The sequence below is a fragment of the Agelaius tricolor genome, unplaced genomic scaffold (assembly GCF_023055355.1).
Source record: "Agelaius tricolor isolate 1412-34295 unplaced genomic scaffold, bAgeTri1.0.p SCAF_42, whole genome shotgun sequence".
Taxonomy (NCBI): Eukaryota; Metazoa; Chordata; class Aves; order Passeriformes; family Icteridae; genus Agelaius; species Agelaius tricolor.
Window position 1 is genome coordinate 1,509,681 of NW_027269302.1, and position 17,771 is coordinate 1,527,451.

A 17,771-nucleotide genomic window follows, 5' to 3' on the forward strand; every position below is an offset into this window, starting at 1 on the left:
TGGTCAAGATGGGTGTTTTTGCCCATAGGAAAGTAAAGCACAAAGTCCAAGTGTTTAGGAAGAAGATGAGAGGTGGCCACCCTCAGGCCAAGCCAGCCAGCCCTGTCTCTCCTGGCACCTTTTGTCTAGGGGCTTTCCTTGGACATTGGGCATTTTGGAGGTGCAATCTCAGTTTTGGCTGTGGGTGCCTGGACAGGAAGAAGAGCTCTTTTCATAAGGAAGGAAAGCACCCAGCCCCAGTGTTTCAGAGGCAGATGAGGGCCAGCCCTCAGGAAGCCAAGGCCAGCCAGACTTGTCAGTGCTGGCAGCTTTTGTCTGGGAGCTATCCTTGGATATAAGGAATTCCAGAGGCAGTTGCCCAGTTTTGGCCATGAGTGCCTGGTTGAGATGGAGGGTTTTTTCCCACAAGAAATAAAAGCACATGGTCCCAGGGTTTCAAAGGCAGATGAGAGGTGGCCCCAGGTAGCCAAGGCAGCCAGATCTGCCCCTCCTGGCAGATTTCATCTGGGAACAAGCTTTGCATGTAAGGGAATTTGGAGAAGGAATCCCAGTTTTGGCCATAGGGCCCTGGAAGAGGATCAGGACAGTTCTGTCCCATAGGAAGGAGAGCCCAGAGCCCCAGTGCTTCAGGGGCAGATGAGGAGCAGCCCTCCACATGCCAAGGTCAGCCAGACCTGTCCAGCAGCCCCCGGGAGGCCAAACCAGCCACACCTGCTCCCTGTGCCCTTGGTTCCATGAGGCCCCACAGTGTCCCCATGGTCTCCTTGATTCCAGGAGTCCCTGCAGTGTCACAATGTTCTCCTTTCTTCTGCAGTGTCACAACGGCTCCTTGGCTTCCCTGAGCCCTTGCAATGTCCCCGTGGCCCCTCGGCTCCCCGTGGCCCCGCTGTGTCACAACGGCTCCTTGGTTCCACGGGCCCCACAGCTTCATCCTTGGCCCTTGGTTCCAGAGGGGGCCTGAGTTTCACAATGGTCCCCCTGATTCCATGAGGCACCAGTGTCACAATGGTCTCTTTGTTCCCATGAGGTTCCATAGTGCCACCGTGGTGTGTCACAAGGGCTCCGTGGCTGGGGTTTGTGTCTCACCCACGCTGGAACCCCAGCAGTTGGTAGCCATGTGCGTTTCTTTCTATAGAGCTTCTGTCTTCCTGTCTCTCTGTCTTCTCCTTCTAATGCTCTTGATATGGAACATTTTTTGATACCTCAACAACTGAAGTGATTAAACGTTTCCAGGTACACCGGGCTGAGTTAATGAAGTTACTGCTATGGTGTTTTATGTTGAATTGGATGTTTTAGTAAATCTTTTTCCAAAGTTTCTTGATTTTCTGATCTTTGCCAGGAAAATTTTGTGCCATTTTGTCCTCTTGAGAATATATGGTTGGTGTTTCTCCTGTGCACCAAACTCCAGGAAAGGAACCCTTGGTTACTGTGAGAAACGACTGCTGACTTTCAAAATTTTAAAAGGTTTATTCAACCTTAACAAAAATGACAAGAAAAGGACTAAATAAGGAAGAACAGGCCTGGGAGCTCCCCTCGTGGCCGCCTACCACGTGCCTGGCTCGTCCTCAAGATGGACGCTTCGCCTTTGATACCCCGGGATTGCATCAGCCAAACCTGGCCCCTCCCACAGTCTGTCAGTCAACTCTTCTTTGCTGTTTATTGGTGGAGTCTGCTTTCCTGCAGCTTGATTGGAGGGTCAGGTGCTGTCATGCCACGCCCCCTCCCCTAGGAACAAGTTTTTGTTCTCGCCTTCTTTCTACCTGTCCTGGATGGCTCAGGCTGTCTGATGGTAACAACGGGGGGGAAAGGGACTGTGGGGAGAGCAGAGGACATCTAAACAACAGACTGCAATAACATAATGACACATCAATAAAGCTTCTCTTAATATTCACACAGTATCCATCCCTTAATTGCAGGAGCCAATCATCTCATTAGCCATCTATAACACAAAGGGACCTAAAATCACTGTTACAAGGTAAAATTACCCAAAGAGGCCTAAAATCCACCCATATGGGCCTAAAATCAGCCAAAGGCATCTAAAATCCACTCTAAAACTGCCCAGTTTATCCTAAAATCACCCAAACAGGCCCAAACCCCACCCAAATGGGCTTAAATCATTCAAAGGGATCTAAAATCCACCCTCAAACCCAACAGATTTGGCCTAAAATCTGCAAAGGGGCCTAAGATCCACCCTAAAAGGCTTGAAATCACTGCAAGGGATCTGAAACCCACCCTAAACCTGTCCAGTTTGGCCTAAAATCATCCAAATGGACCTAAATTCTCCAGGACCAAGACCAAACCCAGCAGCAGAAGTGGCACCAGCCGCAAGACTGACACTGGAACTGAGATTGGCAGCGCCACAGGACCGGCACCGGGACTAGGACCGAGACCCAGACCAGAACCAGCACCAGAACTGGCACTGGGACCAAGACTGGGACCAAGCCTGACACTGGGACCGGCACCAGGAGCGCTTTGGAACTGGGACTGGCACCGGCAGCGCTCCAGGACTGGGATCAGGACCGAGACTGGAACCCGGCACCCGCACCGGGACTGCTCTGGGACCAGGACCAGGACCGAGACTGGGAGCCCTCCAGGACTGAGACCGAGACCGTCACCGGAACCAGCACCAAGAGTGGCAGCGCTCTGGGACTGGGACTGAGACTGAGATTGGCACTGGGAGCACTCCAGGACCAAGACCAGCACCAGTAGCAGCACTGGGTCCAGAACCACTCTGGGACCAAGACTGAGACCAGCACTGAAACCAGCACCAGCACCGGCACCGAGAATGGCACCGCTCCAGGACCGAGACTGGGACTGAGACTGGGACTGGCACCGCTCTGGTACCAAGACTGGGACTGGGACTGGCACTGCTCCAGTATCGAGATCAACACGAGAACCAGAATCAGCCCCAGGAGTGCTCCGGGACTGAGATGGAGACTGAGGCAGGCACCGGAACCAGGATCAGCACCAGGATCACTCTGGGACCAGCACCAGGAGCAGGAACAGGAAATGGGATTGGAAATGGGATTGGCACTGGGATCCCTCCTGGACCTCTGCATTCGTTCCGGGGAGCTTTGGCTGCGCCCCCGGGCAGGATGGGGAGGGACCCCTGGGCAGGGCGGGACCCCCTCGGTTCACATTGATCCGGTGCAGCCATCCCGGTCCATATGGTCCAGTTTGTATGATCCCAGTCTCGGCTCCTAATCCCCACGGTCCCAGCCTGTGAAATCCCAGTCCACATGATCCCAGTCTGTACAATCCCAAGCCATACAATCCCAGTCCACATGACCCCAGTCTGTATGGTCCTGCATGGCACACACTCCAAGGACCTGGAATTCCAGTTCCCAGCCAGGAAAAGATGTTCCTGCCCTTGAAGGCAAAGCTCCTAAGAAGGGGCCGAAAGCCAAGTGGATCCTACAGTGACATTTCACTGCCAGCCTTCAGAACTTCACCCATGGCCGTTGTAGCTCCTGCACTGGGAATTAAATCAGGGCAGGGTCTTTGGTGGCAGCTGCCCTGGCTCAAGGGAGACACTGAGAGAGAAACAGAGCAGGCAAAGAGAGGCAGGAGAGAAAGGAGGACACAAACACAATCAGCTGAGAAGGTGGCACTCTGCAAACAGAACTGCAATGGACTAAAAATGAATGGGACAGAAATCACTAACTCTGAAAGTTTTATTTGCTATCAAATACATCCCACCCACCCAGCCCCACACAATCCCAATCCCATCACTCCAAATTGGGATTGCACTTCTCCCAATCTCCTTCACACCCCATCTCACTCTGGCGGCTGTGGAATGGAGGGAGTCTGGCGTGGAACTGAGTTTTTTAGGGTGGGAACAAGGCATTTTGATGTCGGATTGAGCCTGTATGAATTAAAATTCAGTTGTTTTCAGTGGGATTCAGTTGTTTTGAGGTGACCCTCTTGGCTTTTGGAGTGCAAAGAGATGGAGAACACTGCACAAAATCCCCCCCCAGACTACACAAATCCTCCAGAATATTCTCTCCAAACCATCAATTTCCCATTAAAAAACTCTGAAATTGTGGGACTTTAGACATCTGTGATCAATTTTTTTCTTTAAACACTGTTTTGGCTGTTTTTAAGGGATGAAGATGAATCAGAAAAAAATGCCAAACCAAAGGACAAGCAGGCAGGTGTGTTCCCAACATGGATCACAGGGAATGTGAGTGACCAGGGCTGTGCCCAAAGTGCCTCCTCCAGTGGGGGATGGAGCTGCAGCAGCGCACGAAGCTCTTCCCGCACTCGGGGCACTCGCAGGGCTTCCCTTAGTGGTGCCTCCGTTGGTGTCGGGTCAAGGTCGAGTTCCTGGAGAAGCTCTTCCCACACTGGGGACACTCGTAGGGCCTCTCCCCGGTGTGGATGCGCCGGTGCCTGACGAGGGTGCAGTTGCGCTGGAATCCCTTCCCACAGTCTGGGCAGCGGAATGGCCTCTCCTCTGTGTGACTCCGATAGTGCAGGAGGAGATTGGAGCTGGTCTGAAACCTCTTCCTGCATTTATCACACTCGTAGGGCCTCTCCCCAGTGTGGATGCGCCGGTGCTTGACAACATCGGAGTTGTACTTGAATCCCTTCCCACAGTCGGGGCATTGGAAGGGCCTCTCTTCTGTGTGACTCTGATAGTGCTGGAGAAGATGGGACCTGGTCTGAAACCTCTTCCCGCACTTGGAACACTCATAGGGCCTCTCCCCAGTGTGGGTCCTCTGGTGCTTGATCAGGCTGGAGCTCTGGCTGAAGCTCTCCCCACACTCCCCACACTCGTAGGGCCGTTCCCCAGTGTGGATCCTCTCGTGCACGATCAGGCGGCAGTTCCACCTGAAGCTCTTCCCACACTCCACGCATGTGTGGGGCTTCTCCCCATCATGGAGCTGCTCATGGAGCACCAGCTCCGAGCTCTGGCTCCATCTCCGGCCGCCTTCCCGGCCCAGGCTGGCTCTTTCCCCCTCACATCCCCGCCATCTGCGTTTGCAGCCCCTCCTCGTGCGGCATCTCCGGGCCTTTTCCTCCCCGTTGGCTTCCTGCGCCGTGGAGCCGCTCAAAACGGCCTCTGCCACCAGGTTCTGCCGCGGGCATTTGTCCTCCCTGCTCTCCATGCTCAGCTCCTGCTCTGGGCGAGGAAGGACAAGGACAGCATGAGATTTGCCTCTGTGCCACAGGCAAGGGCAACGAGATCCCCCCAGGGCTGTGCTGCAGCCGGGGGCCCTGCTGGGCTGGGAGATGGAGCAGCACAGAGGGGAAAGGGGCACTGACTTCCTCCTCACCTGCCTCAGTGTCCCGGGGCATCTTCCTCTTCCTCACAGCCTCACAGGGGTTGGCAATGTGAAATCCTGGTTTGGAGAAAACAAGGGATAAGCACCTGGAGTTTGAAGTTCCCCCCACCCAAGTCCATCTCTACAAGTCACCGGCCATCTGGGCTCCAGAAAACCCTCCCAAACACCAAGATTCAGCCATGAAAAAGCCTTCCAGGAGTTCCCCATCCCTGGTCCCTCCCCTCTGGTGTTCGGGGGTTCCCCCCTGTCCCAGCTGCTGGGGTCAAACTTGGATTGGGGGTCCCCCTTCTCCTGGGTGCCTGCCCTGCCCAGGCTGCTGGCAGTGACAGCAATGCCAAAAGCTCCCCCCTCTTGGCTCTCCCCATTTCGGGATGCCGGGGCTGTTTGGGCTCCTGGGCTCCCTTCTCTCCTCATTCTCTGCCCTGGGCTGCAGCGGCTCCAAGGAGTCCCCCCTGCCCCTCTCCAGGCTCTTGAGGCTCCCTCCAATGGCGGCGCTCCCCCCTCTCTGGCCTCCCCACTTTGGCCTCCTGGGGGATACAGGGCTCTGCTCCTCCAGGCTGCCTCTGCCCGCAGCCGCCACCGCCACCCCCCGATGTCCCCCCGAGGGGCCTTTTCCGCTCAGCCTTGGACTTCTTCATTCTCCAAACATCCCCCCAAAAACCCAACCCAGGGACCCCCCGGGATATCCGGGCCGGGCTCCCCCTCCCCGCTCACCGGAGCCATGGGGGGGGCGATGATCCCACAGGTGGGGGCTGCGAATTCAGGCAGGGTTCGAGACCGCGTGGTTCCCGCAGCTCAGCCTTGATCCGCCTTTGTCCCTCCTCTTCCTCTTCCTCCCGCTCCTCTCTGTTTTCCCCACCTCCTTCTCATCTTCTATCCCTCCCCTTCCATTCCTTCTCCTCCTCCTCCCCCCTAAACCCGCCTCCTCCTCCCCCTCCATCCCTGCCCTTCCCTCCCTCCTCCTCCTCCCCCAGCAGCAGCCACACCCTCGGTGCCCCGTTCCCGCAGCCCTCGCAGCCCGCGGCAGCAGCGGCCATGGAGCCGGGCCAGGTCGGCATGGGCAGCGCGGGGCTCTCGGCTGCTCCCAGCCGCTGCGGGCGGGGGGAACCCGGCCCGGGCCAAAGGAGAGGCAAACTGGGCAAACTGGGGGCTGCACATCCAAACTGGGCCTTGCTGGGGACCCTGCCTGGCCCCTGCCAGCCCTTGGGGCTCCTCTCGGCACATCCGCCAGGGGGGAACGCACACAGGCCTGGGGGATCCCAGCAGTGGCAGCACTGCCAGGGACTGGGCTGCACTGGGATCGTACAGAGGGTGACTGGGATTATGCTGAGGGTGACTGGGAACAGCTGTGAACAACTGGGATCATGCCAGGAGCAACTGGGACTGACTGGCTGCACACTGGGGGTGATTGGAAACAACTGGGCTTATACTGGGATGAACTGGGATCATGCTGGAGCTGACTGGGATCATTCTGGCAGTGAGTGCCACTACACTGAGGCTGACTGGGAGTGCTTGGGAGCAAATGGGATCATACTGGAAGGAACTGCAAAGATGCTGGAGGGAACTGGGCTACACTGGGGGATACTGGGAGTGACTGGAACAAAAGTGAGGGTGAAAGAGAGCAACTGGAACCATGTGGAGCACAACTGGTTCATACTGGCAGGGACTGGGAGCACACTGGGCTCATCTCTGGATCATACTGGGAGGGAGTGGACTAATACTGGGAGGATCTGAGAGGGACTGGGAGCACACCCTGCACATCATCCCCCAGACTGGGCCTGACTGGGAGCAACTGGGAGCACGCTGGCAGCAAATGGCATCATACTGGGACTGACTGGGCTGATCTAGGGAGAAACTGGAACCACGCTGGAGGCAGCTGGGACCATACTGGGAGAGACTGGAAGCAACTGGGATTATACTGGGACCACACTGGGAAGGCTGGCATGTGACTGGGATCAAACTGGAGCTTACTGGGATCATATTGGGGTTGAAAGGGAGCGACTGGGATCACACTTTGGGCTACTGGGAGCAGCTGAGGGAAACTGGGATAATGCTGCAAGCAAACTGGAGCAACTGGGAAGGACTGGATGCATACTGGAGGCAACTGGGATATACTGGGCATGACTGGGGGATCATACTGGGATAACTGACACCTTACTGGGGCCACTGGCAGTGCCTGGAAATGACTGCAGACATGCTGGGGGCAACTGGGATATACTGGGAGTGTCTGGAACCATACTGGGGGGACTGGAACCACACTGGGAACAACTGGGACCATGCTGGGGAGAACTGGGACCACACTGGGGGCAACTGGGAGTGAGTGGGACCATGCTGGGAGGGACTGGGATCATCTGGGGAGGGACTGGGACTAGAGCAGGGGCAACTGGGTTCAACTGGGACCATCCTGGGAGCGTCTGTAACCATAGGGGAGTGATGGAAGCACACTGGGAACAGCTGGGCCCATGCTGGGAGCAACTGGGATCCCACTGGGGGCACTGGCATCAGACTGGGAGTGACTGGGAGCAACTGGGATTAGACTGCAAGGGACTGGGATCATACTGGGAGTGGCTACACTCATACTGGGATTATACTGGGCGTGAATGGAACCTGACTGGGGCTTACTGGGAGCTACTGGGCCCATGTTGGGAGGAAAATGTGACCCACTGGGAGCAACTGGGATCGGCTGGAAGGTTCTGGAACCATGCTGAGAGGACTGAGACTACAACTGGGGCAACTGGGATCATCCTGGGAGCAACTGGGGCCACCCTTTGAGCAACAGATAGAAACTGGGATGATGCCAGAGGAAACTGGGAGGAACTGGGAAAGACTGGGATCATTCTGAGGTCACTAAAACATACTGGGAGTGTCTCTAACCATCCTGGGGGCACTGGAACCACACTGGGAACAGCTGGGACCATGCTGGGAGCAACTGGGACGATGCTGGGGGAAACTGAATCTACCCTGGAGGCAACTGGGCACGACTGGGACCCTGCTGGGAGGGACTGGGACTATTCTTGGGGCTACTGGGATCATCATGGGAGGAACTGGGAACATCTGGAATTATGCTGGGAGCAACTGGGATCACACTGGGATCCCAGTGAGAGCAGCTGAGTCCACACTGGGTTACACTGGGATCTCACTGAGAGCAACTGGAATCACACTGGGATTGACTGGGAGTGGCTGGTTTTGTGGATTTGGGGGGTTTGGATTTTGGGGGATTTTCTTGGCATTTTGAGGGGGAGTTTTTCTGGGGGTGTTTGGGGGTTTATTGAAATTGCTTGTGGCTCTTTTTGAATTTTGGGGGTTTTACTGGGATTTTGTTGGGGTTTTTTGGGATTCTCAGAAATTCCTGGGATTTTATTGGGATTTTTAGGAGATTTTGGGGCATTTTATTGGAATTGTGGTGGCATTCAGAGGGATTAATTGGGGATTTGGGATTTTTGGGATTTGGGGGGGTTTGGGTGTTGCCAGGATTTCTTTGGGTCTTGGGGGAGATTTTGTGGGACTTTTGATGGTTTTGGGGAGATCTTTGGAGGATTTGCAGACTTTAATCAGGATTTTTGGGGTTATTGGGATTTCAAAGGATTTTGTGGGCTTTTATTGGGATTCTAGGGTGTTCTAATGGGATTTTGAGAGATTTCAAAGGATTTTGTGGGTTTTATTGGGACTTTTGGGGCTTTTAAGGAGATTTTGGTGCCTCTCAGCCCTTCCCCACACCCAGGGAATGCCCCAAAGCCCCCCTAAAATTCCACTAAAACCCTACAAAATCTCCAAAAATTGCAAGGAAACCCTAAAAAACCCCAGAGAATCTCCAAAAATCCCAGTGGAACTCTCCAAAATTTAAAAAATTTTCAATAAATTCCCCCCAAAAAACCCCACCACCCCAAAAAAACCCCAAAAATCCAAAACCTCCCCAAATCAACAAAACCCCCAAAATCACGTACCCATCTCAAAACCCAATAATTCTCCCCAAAAACCCCAATAATTCCCCCCAAACTCCCAACAAAATCCCCCAAATCCCCAAAAACCCTCTCAAAACCCCAAAATCCTCACAAACCCCCCCAGACTCAGTGGGGCCGTCCTGGATCAGGGGGCACCGGCCGGTGGAACAGGAGCCACTGCAGGGGGCCCTGGGACCTTTTTGGGGAGGGGGCACCATGGGAGAGCCCCCAAAAACGGGGGTGGGGAACCCCTGCAGTGCCCCCTCCCCCCGAAACCCCCAGACCCCGGTTCAGGGTGGGCCTGGGACCCCCCGGGACGCCCAAATCTCCCCCAGGACCCCTCCAGGAACGCCAAAGCCCCCAGAGCCCTCCAAGCTTGGCCCAGGACCACTCTGAACGCCCAAACCCTCCCCAGGACCCCCGAAACCAACCCCAGTACTCCGCAAACGTCCCCAGGACCCTCAAACCCCCCCAGTTCTCCCCAAAATTCAACCCAGACCTACCTGAGACCCCCCCCAATCCATCAGACTGTCCCAAATCCCCCTCAGACCCCTCAATCCCCTCCCCCCAAAACCCTAAGAAATCCCCTCAGACTCTCCCAAGTTTCTCAAGAACCACCTCAAAACCCCCCAGATCCACTCACAATCCTCCAGTTCCTCTCAAAATCCCCAGACACTCTGAATTTCCCTCAGTTCCCCCTAAACCCACCTGAGAACGCTCCAGATCCTCTCAAACTTCCCCCAAAGCTCCCTATAGGCCCCTCAGTCCCACCAAAGCCTCCTCAGACCCCCTCATTCCCCTCAAACCCACCGCACACCCTCGTGTTTCCCGTCAATGCCCCCAAAAATCCCCAACTTCCCCTCAGACCCGCCCCAAACCCCCCCAGTTTCCCCCCGGCCCCACCTCAGTTACGCTCTCCCCTCACAATCTCCCGCCTCCGCTACAAGAGCTCCCAGCCAATAGCGACGCGCCCCGCTGTGAACCAACCAATCACGGGCTGCCCGTCCCCAAGCCAAGCAATCACGGTACGGCTCTTCTCAGCAACGCCCGCCTTCCCCGCACCTCCCCAGCCAATCAGAGGCGAGCCGGAAGCGGCGCCCCCTTCTCCGCCGCCGCCGGGACCCCCCGGGCTCGGGACAGGAGCGGGAGGGGCCTGAGAGGGGATCGGGGGGGGCGGGGGAGGGTCCGGGGGGGTCAGGGGGGGCTTTGGGGAGGGGTCCGGGGGTTTGGGGGGGTCTGGGGAGGGGTCCTGAGGCACTGTGGGGGGACCTGGGGGGTGCGGATGGGTCCTAAGAGGGGTCTCGAGGAGGGGTCGCGAGACATGAGACACTCATGCCACAGTGTAAGCTGTAAGCTTCCTTAGCCAATCGTGTTATGACACACAAACCTCCAGCACTGCATCCTAAACTTCTTGTTTACCATTGGAACTACTTTGATTTTCTCTAGATCTTGAATTCTAAAACACTAAACTTTCCTCCACTTATACTTTCCTCCCCGCGTTTCTGCTATGAACTAGAAATCCGCATTCTCCCTTCTAGCACCTAAGTTTGGAAGCCCTTTCCAAGGTGTCCGATCAAATCCTGTGTTTAATTCTAAGCTTTGCTGACAAGACCAAAGGTCTGAGACTTCCCTGCATTTGGGTTTCCAACAACACTGATGCTGTTAGTTCCAGAGTGCCCAGGATCCGCCTGGCAAGTCAGCTCTGGCAGGAAGAAGGCGGCTGCCAGGGGGCTGCTTGTGGCCTCTGACAGCCCCATTGCTCAGGGCTTGCCAGCGCCCCAGCCCCTCAGGCCCTGCCCCAGCGCGGCCAAGCTGCCCGGCAGCAGCGCCGCAGCCCCACAGCAGCTCCAGAGCAGCCCCAGGCAGAGGCACCCGGGAGCCCTCAGCAAGGCAGCCAGCAGCAGACGGGCAGGAGGGCACGGATGGCGCTTCCTGCCTGGCACAGGGCTTGTGGCCATCTCCAGGCAGCGCTCTGGCAGGGATCCCCGCAGCTCCGGCCCTGCCCAGCCGCTCTGTGGGCAGCACAAAGGCTTCAGCAGAACCACCAAAGGCCAAGGGCCTTCTGGCCATTTCCCCTTGCCCACTGCACGCCTGGGCAGCTGGCTGAGCACAAGCACCCTTTATCCCCTCTTCCCCTAGGCCCTGCGGACCCTGGGCAGCACAAGAAAGATCCTGGCAGTCTGTGTATTAGAACACAGTCTATATTTACATGGTAAAGGAAAAAAAAAAAAAAAAAGAAAAGAACATTCTTGAAGTAAAAGAAAATTCCTCCTGACTCAGGTGGCCCCAGCAAAAAGAGCTTCTGGGATCAGCTCTCCACAGAGCTGTGACAGGGCAGGCAGCCGAGCCATGACAGACGAGGCTGTGTCTTCCATGCCCTGCGCAGGTGATTTCGGAGCCACTGGAAGCTGGAGATGGGAGCCCACTCTCCTGACTTGAGGATGCAGAGCGTTTGAATTGCCAGGCTTCCGAAGGCGAGGCTGATGTCATTTGTTTTGTCTTCAAGGGCTGCAAGAGAGAGCAACAGAGCCACGTCAGAGCCGGATGTGGGGGAAGCCGAGGAGAGCCCCCAGCAAGGGCCATGCCAGGCGGCTCTTGCCATGGCCAGGAGGGAGCAGGGAGCAAGGCGATCAGGCCGAAGCTGCGGGCCAGCAATGGCCCCCGCGGGCCCTGAAAGCTCAGTGTGCTCTGGCCACGGGAGCAGAGCCCTCCGCAGCCGGGGCAGGGCTTGCAGCTCCCCCCCGGCAGCCCCTGCTGCCAGCCCGCTGCCCTCACTCACCAGCGCAGATCAGCTGCAGCTCTCGCTGCTGCCCCCTCAGGCGCCGCCCGGCCATGCCTGTGAACACAGAGCCTGTCACGGCGGCAGCGGCACAGCTCCCTGCCAGCGGCGCTGCCGGCGCTGTGGCCACACGGGCTGCTGGCCCGGCAGGGCTCAGCCCGGCCCTTGGCGCACGCTGCCGCCCCAGGGCACGGCTGACAGAGGGCGGCAGCAGCAATGCCCAGCCCAGGCGGGGCTCCACGGCGCCGGGCCCGGCTGGCGCTGCCGGGGCAGCAGGCGGGGCCGGGGCCGAGCTGCGGCGGGCCGGGCCGGGGAGGGAGCGCGGGCTCGTGGCTCACCCATGAAGCTGATGGCCGCCTCTCGCAGGGGCTCCTGTGGGCTCTGCAGGTTGCGCAGGGCCCGGCGCAGGTGCTCGGCCGCTCGGCTCCTGTCCTCTGCCAGCTGCAGAGAGCGGCAGGAGGGAAGGCTTGGCGCGGGCTCAGCCCCTGGGCCGGGCGCTGCCTGCGCCCAGCCCCGGCCTCCCCTGCCCGCACAGCCCTGAGGCGCGGCCAGCAGCCGCCGGCCAAGGGCTCCCGAGGGCAGGGGGCAGCGGGCCGGCTGCTGCCCGGGGAGCCGCGGTGCCGCCCCGCAGCCCCGCCGGGCCGGGGCTCCACGGGCACCCGGCTCGGGCCCTCGGGAGCCTGGAGAGGAGCCCGCGCGGCCTCTGGCTGCCGCAGCGGGCAGGGGCACAGCTGCCCGGCCCGCACACTGAGCGCCGCCCTCAGGGGCCTTCTCCAGCCTGAAGCTGGGCCTTGCAGGCCCTCCTTACCAGGCACTCGCTGAACTTGCACAGTTTCTGCTCCTTCACCAGCTTCTTGAGATCCCTCCTCTTCATCAACTTGACCGCACAAAGCAGCGCTTCCCGAGAAGCCTGGAGAGCAGCAGGGACGCGGAGATGGCCCCACAGCCCAGGGCACGGCACCCGCGTCCCCGTGCCATGGCCTGCAGGAGGCTGCGATCCAGCAGGCGCAGGGCAGGAGGCAGCCGAGCCCCCTGCCAGGGGAACAGCAGCAGCCCACGAGTCCTCACCTCTGCCACACGCTGATTCTCATCATGGCAGTGGAAGAAGAGTGCAAGCAAGCTCTGTTGCACAGGGCTTTCCAAAGGTTTTTCTCTCTCTTCCAAATACTCCATCATGTCTCGGAAGAGTTTGATGGAGAGCAGCTGGACCTGGCTATTATCCTGTAGGAAAAAAAAAAAGAAAAACTAGCTCAGCGTTGGCTCCTGCAGGACCCCCTGGGCACAGGGCTGGAAATGCACAGGGCACACAGTTTCCAGGCAGCAGCCAGCGGCTGTGGCTGGGGGCACAGAGCCTTACGTGGTCAAAGAGTGGCAGGAGCGCCTCAGCCAGCTGCAGGGCAATGGGGGTTGACATCAGAATATGTGATTTGTGCAGGAATAGAAAGCTGAGTGTGATGAGGGTCATCCCAGCGATCTCTGCATCATTGTCGCACAGTAGGTCCATGAGGCTTTGGGTCAGGCTCCACATTCTTTGGGCCTGTGCAGAACACAAGTCTGTGAAAGGCCATCCTGCTGCCGCAGGGCCCAGAGGCCAAAGGCCTGTCCCGAAGCACGCGGGCAGCTGAAGCGGGAGGCAGGAGAGCTGGGAGCAGCTGCCCCAGTGGCCCAAGCCCAGGCCAGGCCAAGTGACTGCGTTCCCAGCGCAGCTTCAGCCACCGCCCCCTTCTCACCATTGAGGGATCATCAATGAGCTCCAGCAGGGCCCTGAGCGCCAGGCGACGCCTCTCCCTGCACTCGCTCTGCAGGTACCTTGAAGAGACCTTCACAACACTGGCACCACATTCACTGGCATCCAGGCACTGGAGGAGCTGAAAGGCACAGGCCAGTGACGGGGGAGCCGGCCGGCAGGAGCCCGGAGCCGCACAGGGCTGGGCCCAGGCAGCAGCAGCAGCAGCAGCAGCAGCAGCAGCAGCAGCAGCAGCAGCAGCAGCACAGGGCACAGGCAGCGTCCCAGGCGGCTGCGGCTCCCAGAGGGCAGAGAGCTGGGAGGCAGCTCAGCCAGGCAGCGCTGCACACCCGGCTCACCTCCACAGGGAACGCCAGGGCGGGCAGATCCCAGTGTGGTTCCTGTGTGCTGAGCAGCCAGAGGAGGTGGAGTGCAATACTGGAACCCAACCCAAGACAAGCATGGCGCATCTCCCTAGGAGGGCAAAAAAGGGACCAGGAACCTGAGCAAATCTCTCCAAGGACAGGCTCGCAGAGCCTGCTGGTCTTTCACCACCATCCTGCAAGAGGACCTGGGCCCTTTAGGAGGTGTCTCCTCCTGTGCTCTCTCCCCTCCCAGCCTTTTCCATTCTGCTTGGCCATCCCTCGGTGACAAGGCCCTGTGACCCAGGGCCACGGGGACTGTGTGGGACAGCCCAGGCACAGGGCACAAATGCCGGGAGCAATGGGGAGAAGGGGAGTCTCACCTGGCCAGCAGACCCACGGCATAGTGGCGGGTGTCAGCCCAGAGCAGCGTGTCCCAGCCACGCTTGCGTTGCACTGACACCAGCACCTCCTTGTACTGCTTTCGGCAGGGCAGGGACTTCAGGCTCTGCACTGCAAACCTGTGTGCACAGCAAAGGCCAGGTCACCCTGGCAGCACTGGCTCCTTGGCAGGCCACGTGGCAGGGACAGGAGGACTGGCATGGAGCACCTGTTGGGGCTGGTGGCAAGGCCGTGCTCTTGCAGGCATTCCTTCCAGAAGGCATCGACCTCCTCTGGCATCTCTTCTGTGCTGAAGAACACTTGGAAGAGCAGATGCACAAATAGCTGGGGGAAATACGACGTCACTACACGTGGCACATGGGGCTCCTGGAGCATCTTCCACATGACCACGGTTGCCTGCAAGGGACAAAGGCCCCCCAAGACAGCGCTCAGTGCCCAGGTGTCCCTGGGGCAGGGCCCGAGCAGGGCAGGGAGAGGCCCGCAGAGACCTTGGCAGGGGGAGCACGGGGCCTGGTGGGCCTGAGGCTGCCCCTGGGCCAGGTTTCAGGCCAGCGCCTGAGGCAGGGAGATGCAGTGGGGGAAGGAGGATGGAGAGCTGCTGGAGAGGCGGCCTTGTGGCCAGCAAAGGCCACTTGCAGAAACTCACAGCCAGGCCAAAGACACCTGTTTTGTCCCCATCGGAGGTGCACGTGCTGCGCTCTGGCCAGCTGCCCAGCACATCCAGGAGGATCAGCAGCACTGGCTCCGCAGTCCTGGACGAGCACATGATGGTCTTCCACATGGAGATGGCAGCTCTGCGGGGTTAGAGCTCTGTCTCAGGGGGGTCTCAGACACAGCACCATAGCCTGGGCATCCCTAGGGGCCCGGGCTGACTGCTGGCTCTTCCTCTGCCCACTGGGCCTGGCCAGCAGCAGCCAGGCAGCCCAGCCCTGTGGGGACAGGCCCCTGAGGGACGGCAAGGGAGCAGGCAGCAGGCTCGGGGCCGACGTGCCAGGGCTGGGAAAGGCAGCAGCCAGAGGGCCCTGGAACTCTCTGTTGCTCAGACACCTGGGCCAGGCGGTACAGGGTGATGGGCTGGGGAGGCCTGAGCCCTCTGGGCAGGTGGGCCCCATACCTGTCACAGGACGGGGCCACACGCAGAAGCGTCACCACTGCCTCACCCGGGTGTGCTCTGGTGAGATTCAGCAGGGCCTTGTCCAGCCTGTGCTGGGCAGAATCATTGGCCAGGAGCCATCTGTGAATGGACCTCACCATGGCGGGCACCTGGAGAAGGCACGGGGAGACTTGGAAAGCTGCCAGAGGGAGCGATGTCCCCAGGGTCCCCAGAGAAGTGCTTCCCTTGCCAGTGCACTGCCATGGCCTCAAAGGCTCCCAGGGACTAGCAGGCGTGGCTGGGGAAGCCACGGGACTCATGGGGGAATTGAAGCCTGGCCCCAGGCTGCTCACTTGTTCTGGCCTGGCAACAGCCTTCTCCAGGAGCAAATCCAGAAGGGCGGCACTGGTCTCATGACTGAGGAGCTCTGAGTGAGCTCTGAGCCCAGTGCCCTTGGTGCTGGTCTCTTCCTGCCCAAAGCTCCGGATAAAGTCGCAGACGAGCTGTAGGAGAAGGGCAAGAGGCCGGGGATGTTGCATGGAGCGCTGCACACACGGTGCTGGGCTGAGCAGGGACAGCAGGCCCAGCCCAGGTGGGGGTGGCTGCAGGTACCTGCGCTGTTCTGCGGAAGCGGCCACGGCTGGATCCCTGCTCTTGTGGGCGCTCCAGGGCTGCATCTGGCAAAGAGCGAGCGCAGCCAGAGCTGAGGGGCTGCGGGAGAGGCCGGAGAACAGAGCCCAGCCCTGCGCTGCCCAGGCAGGGAGAGCCCCGGGATGCCCCAGGGGATGGAGCACGGCCACTGCGGGGTGTCTGCCCAGGCCCCTCTTCCTTCCTGTCCATGGGCATTTCCCCAGGGGATGGCATGGCATGGCATGGCATGGCATGGCATGGCATGGCATGGCATGGCGCCAATTTGCACAGGCTCCAGCCCTGCAGCCCAGCTCTGCCACTCACCCTCCTGCGCTGGATGGAATGGCACCACCTCTTCTGTCTCCTGTGCTGGGGCAGCTCCAGGGCCTTCTTCTTCCTCCTCCTCCTCCTCCACCCAGGCCAGCTTGGGCACTCTCGGGGCTCTCTGCTCCATGGCTGTGCCCGGAGCTACTTGCAGGAGAGATGCCTTGGGAAAGCTCCAGGGCACCAAGTCCCACGCTCTGCCCTTGAGGGCAGCTGCAGAATAGAAGCCTCAGGAAGGCCACGGGTCAGCGAGTCCTGTGCTCTGGCCTCGAGCTCAGCTGCAGGAACAGCGCCGCAGAGAAGCTCCGGGTCAGATGGGAGCGAGTGCGCTGTGCGGGGGCTCCTCACGGCACCGCTCTGTCCCGTTGTGCCCCGTTGCGTGTTGCCAGCAGCCGGGCAAGCTTCTATTTCCCACGTGTCACAAAGGGGCCTTGGACACCGGCTTCCGTTCCATGGCACGGTGACCGTGCTGCAGCGTGCCACCCAGGGCCCTTGCACACACTGCCTCCTGCCCCGGGGCCGCCCCTGGCCCAGCCAAAGTGGCCCAGCTTGGAAGGAATCCCTGGCCCCAGGTGTCTGAGACAGCCCGCACAGGATCTTTAGCAAGGGCTCAGAGCATCAGCAAACGCTGCCCAGCTCTGCGGGCTCAGTCCTATCCCCATATCTTTCCCCGAGAGCATTTGAATTTCTAAATGAGAATCATTTGAAGGGAGGGGATTGACATTTTCCATTACAGAGAAGGCTTCTGCCTTCCTTAGCAGACACCTCTCTTTTCAAACCAAGACAATTGTTTATCATCTTGCAGATCCGCACTTGCTGGGCAGCCCCGTTTTACACCAGGCACCTGGAGAACCATTCCCAGCAACTGGGAAAATCCTAGCTGCTCCATCCACCCAGAGATGAGGTCTCCAAATTTGCCCCGAAAGTGGCTCCAGCTTTTAGAGGCCAAAAAGAGCAAGTCCCAGTGACTTGATGATAGTTTTAGCCCAGAAAGCCCTGCAGCTGATGGCACACTTGACAATCAGCAGGGGACACAGCTAGGCCAAAGCCCAGAGCTCTGCCGGGAGCCTTTCTCCTCAAATACCCTTCAAACAAACCTCCATGCAAGTCAGTTGAGAAAGTTTCTTCAAATGATCCATTTCTGGCACTACAGAACTGCACAGGGTTCTGTGAAAGATTCTAAAGCAGCTGCTCTGGAGTCCAAGAGCCAGCACTAAGAGTCCTTG

The 17,771-nt window shown here is 58.8% G+C and overlaps 1 protein-coding gene across 1 annotated transcript; it reads right to left on the minus strand.

The window, feature by feature from the left end:
• Positions 1–1,447: 1,447 nt before the first annotated feature.
• On the minus strand, positions 1,448–12,882 carry LOC139603946 (zinc finger protein 436-like). The gene is made up of 5 exons (XM_071454945.1): positions 12,817–12,882; positions 11,665–11,737; positions 5,280–5,345; positions 3,419–5,125; positions 1,448–1,783 (listed from the first exon to the last, which is right to left on the minus strand). Exons 1-4 carry the CDS (start codon positions 12,880–12,882, stop codon positions 4,287–4,289), a joined length of 1,044 nt encoding a protein of 347 aa, XP_071311046.1. The 3' UTR covers positions 1,448–1,783; positions 3,419–4,286.
• Between the last annotated feature and the right edge of the window lie 4,889 nt (positions 12,883–17,771).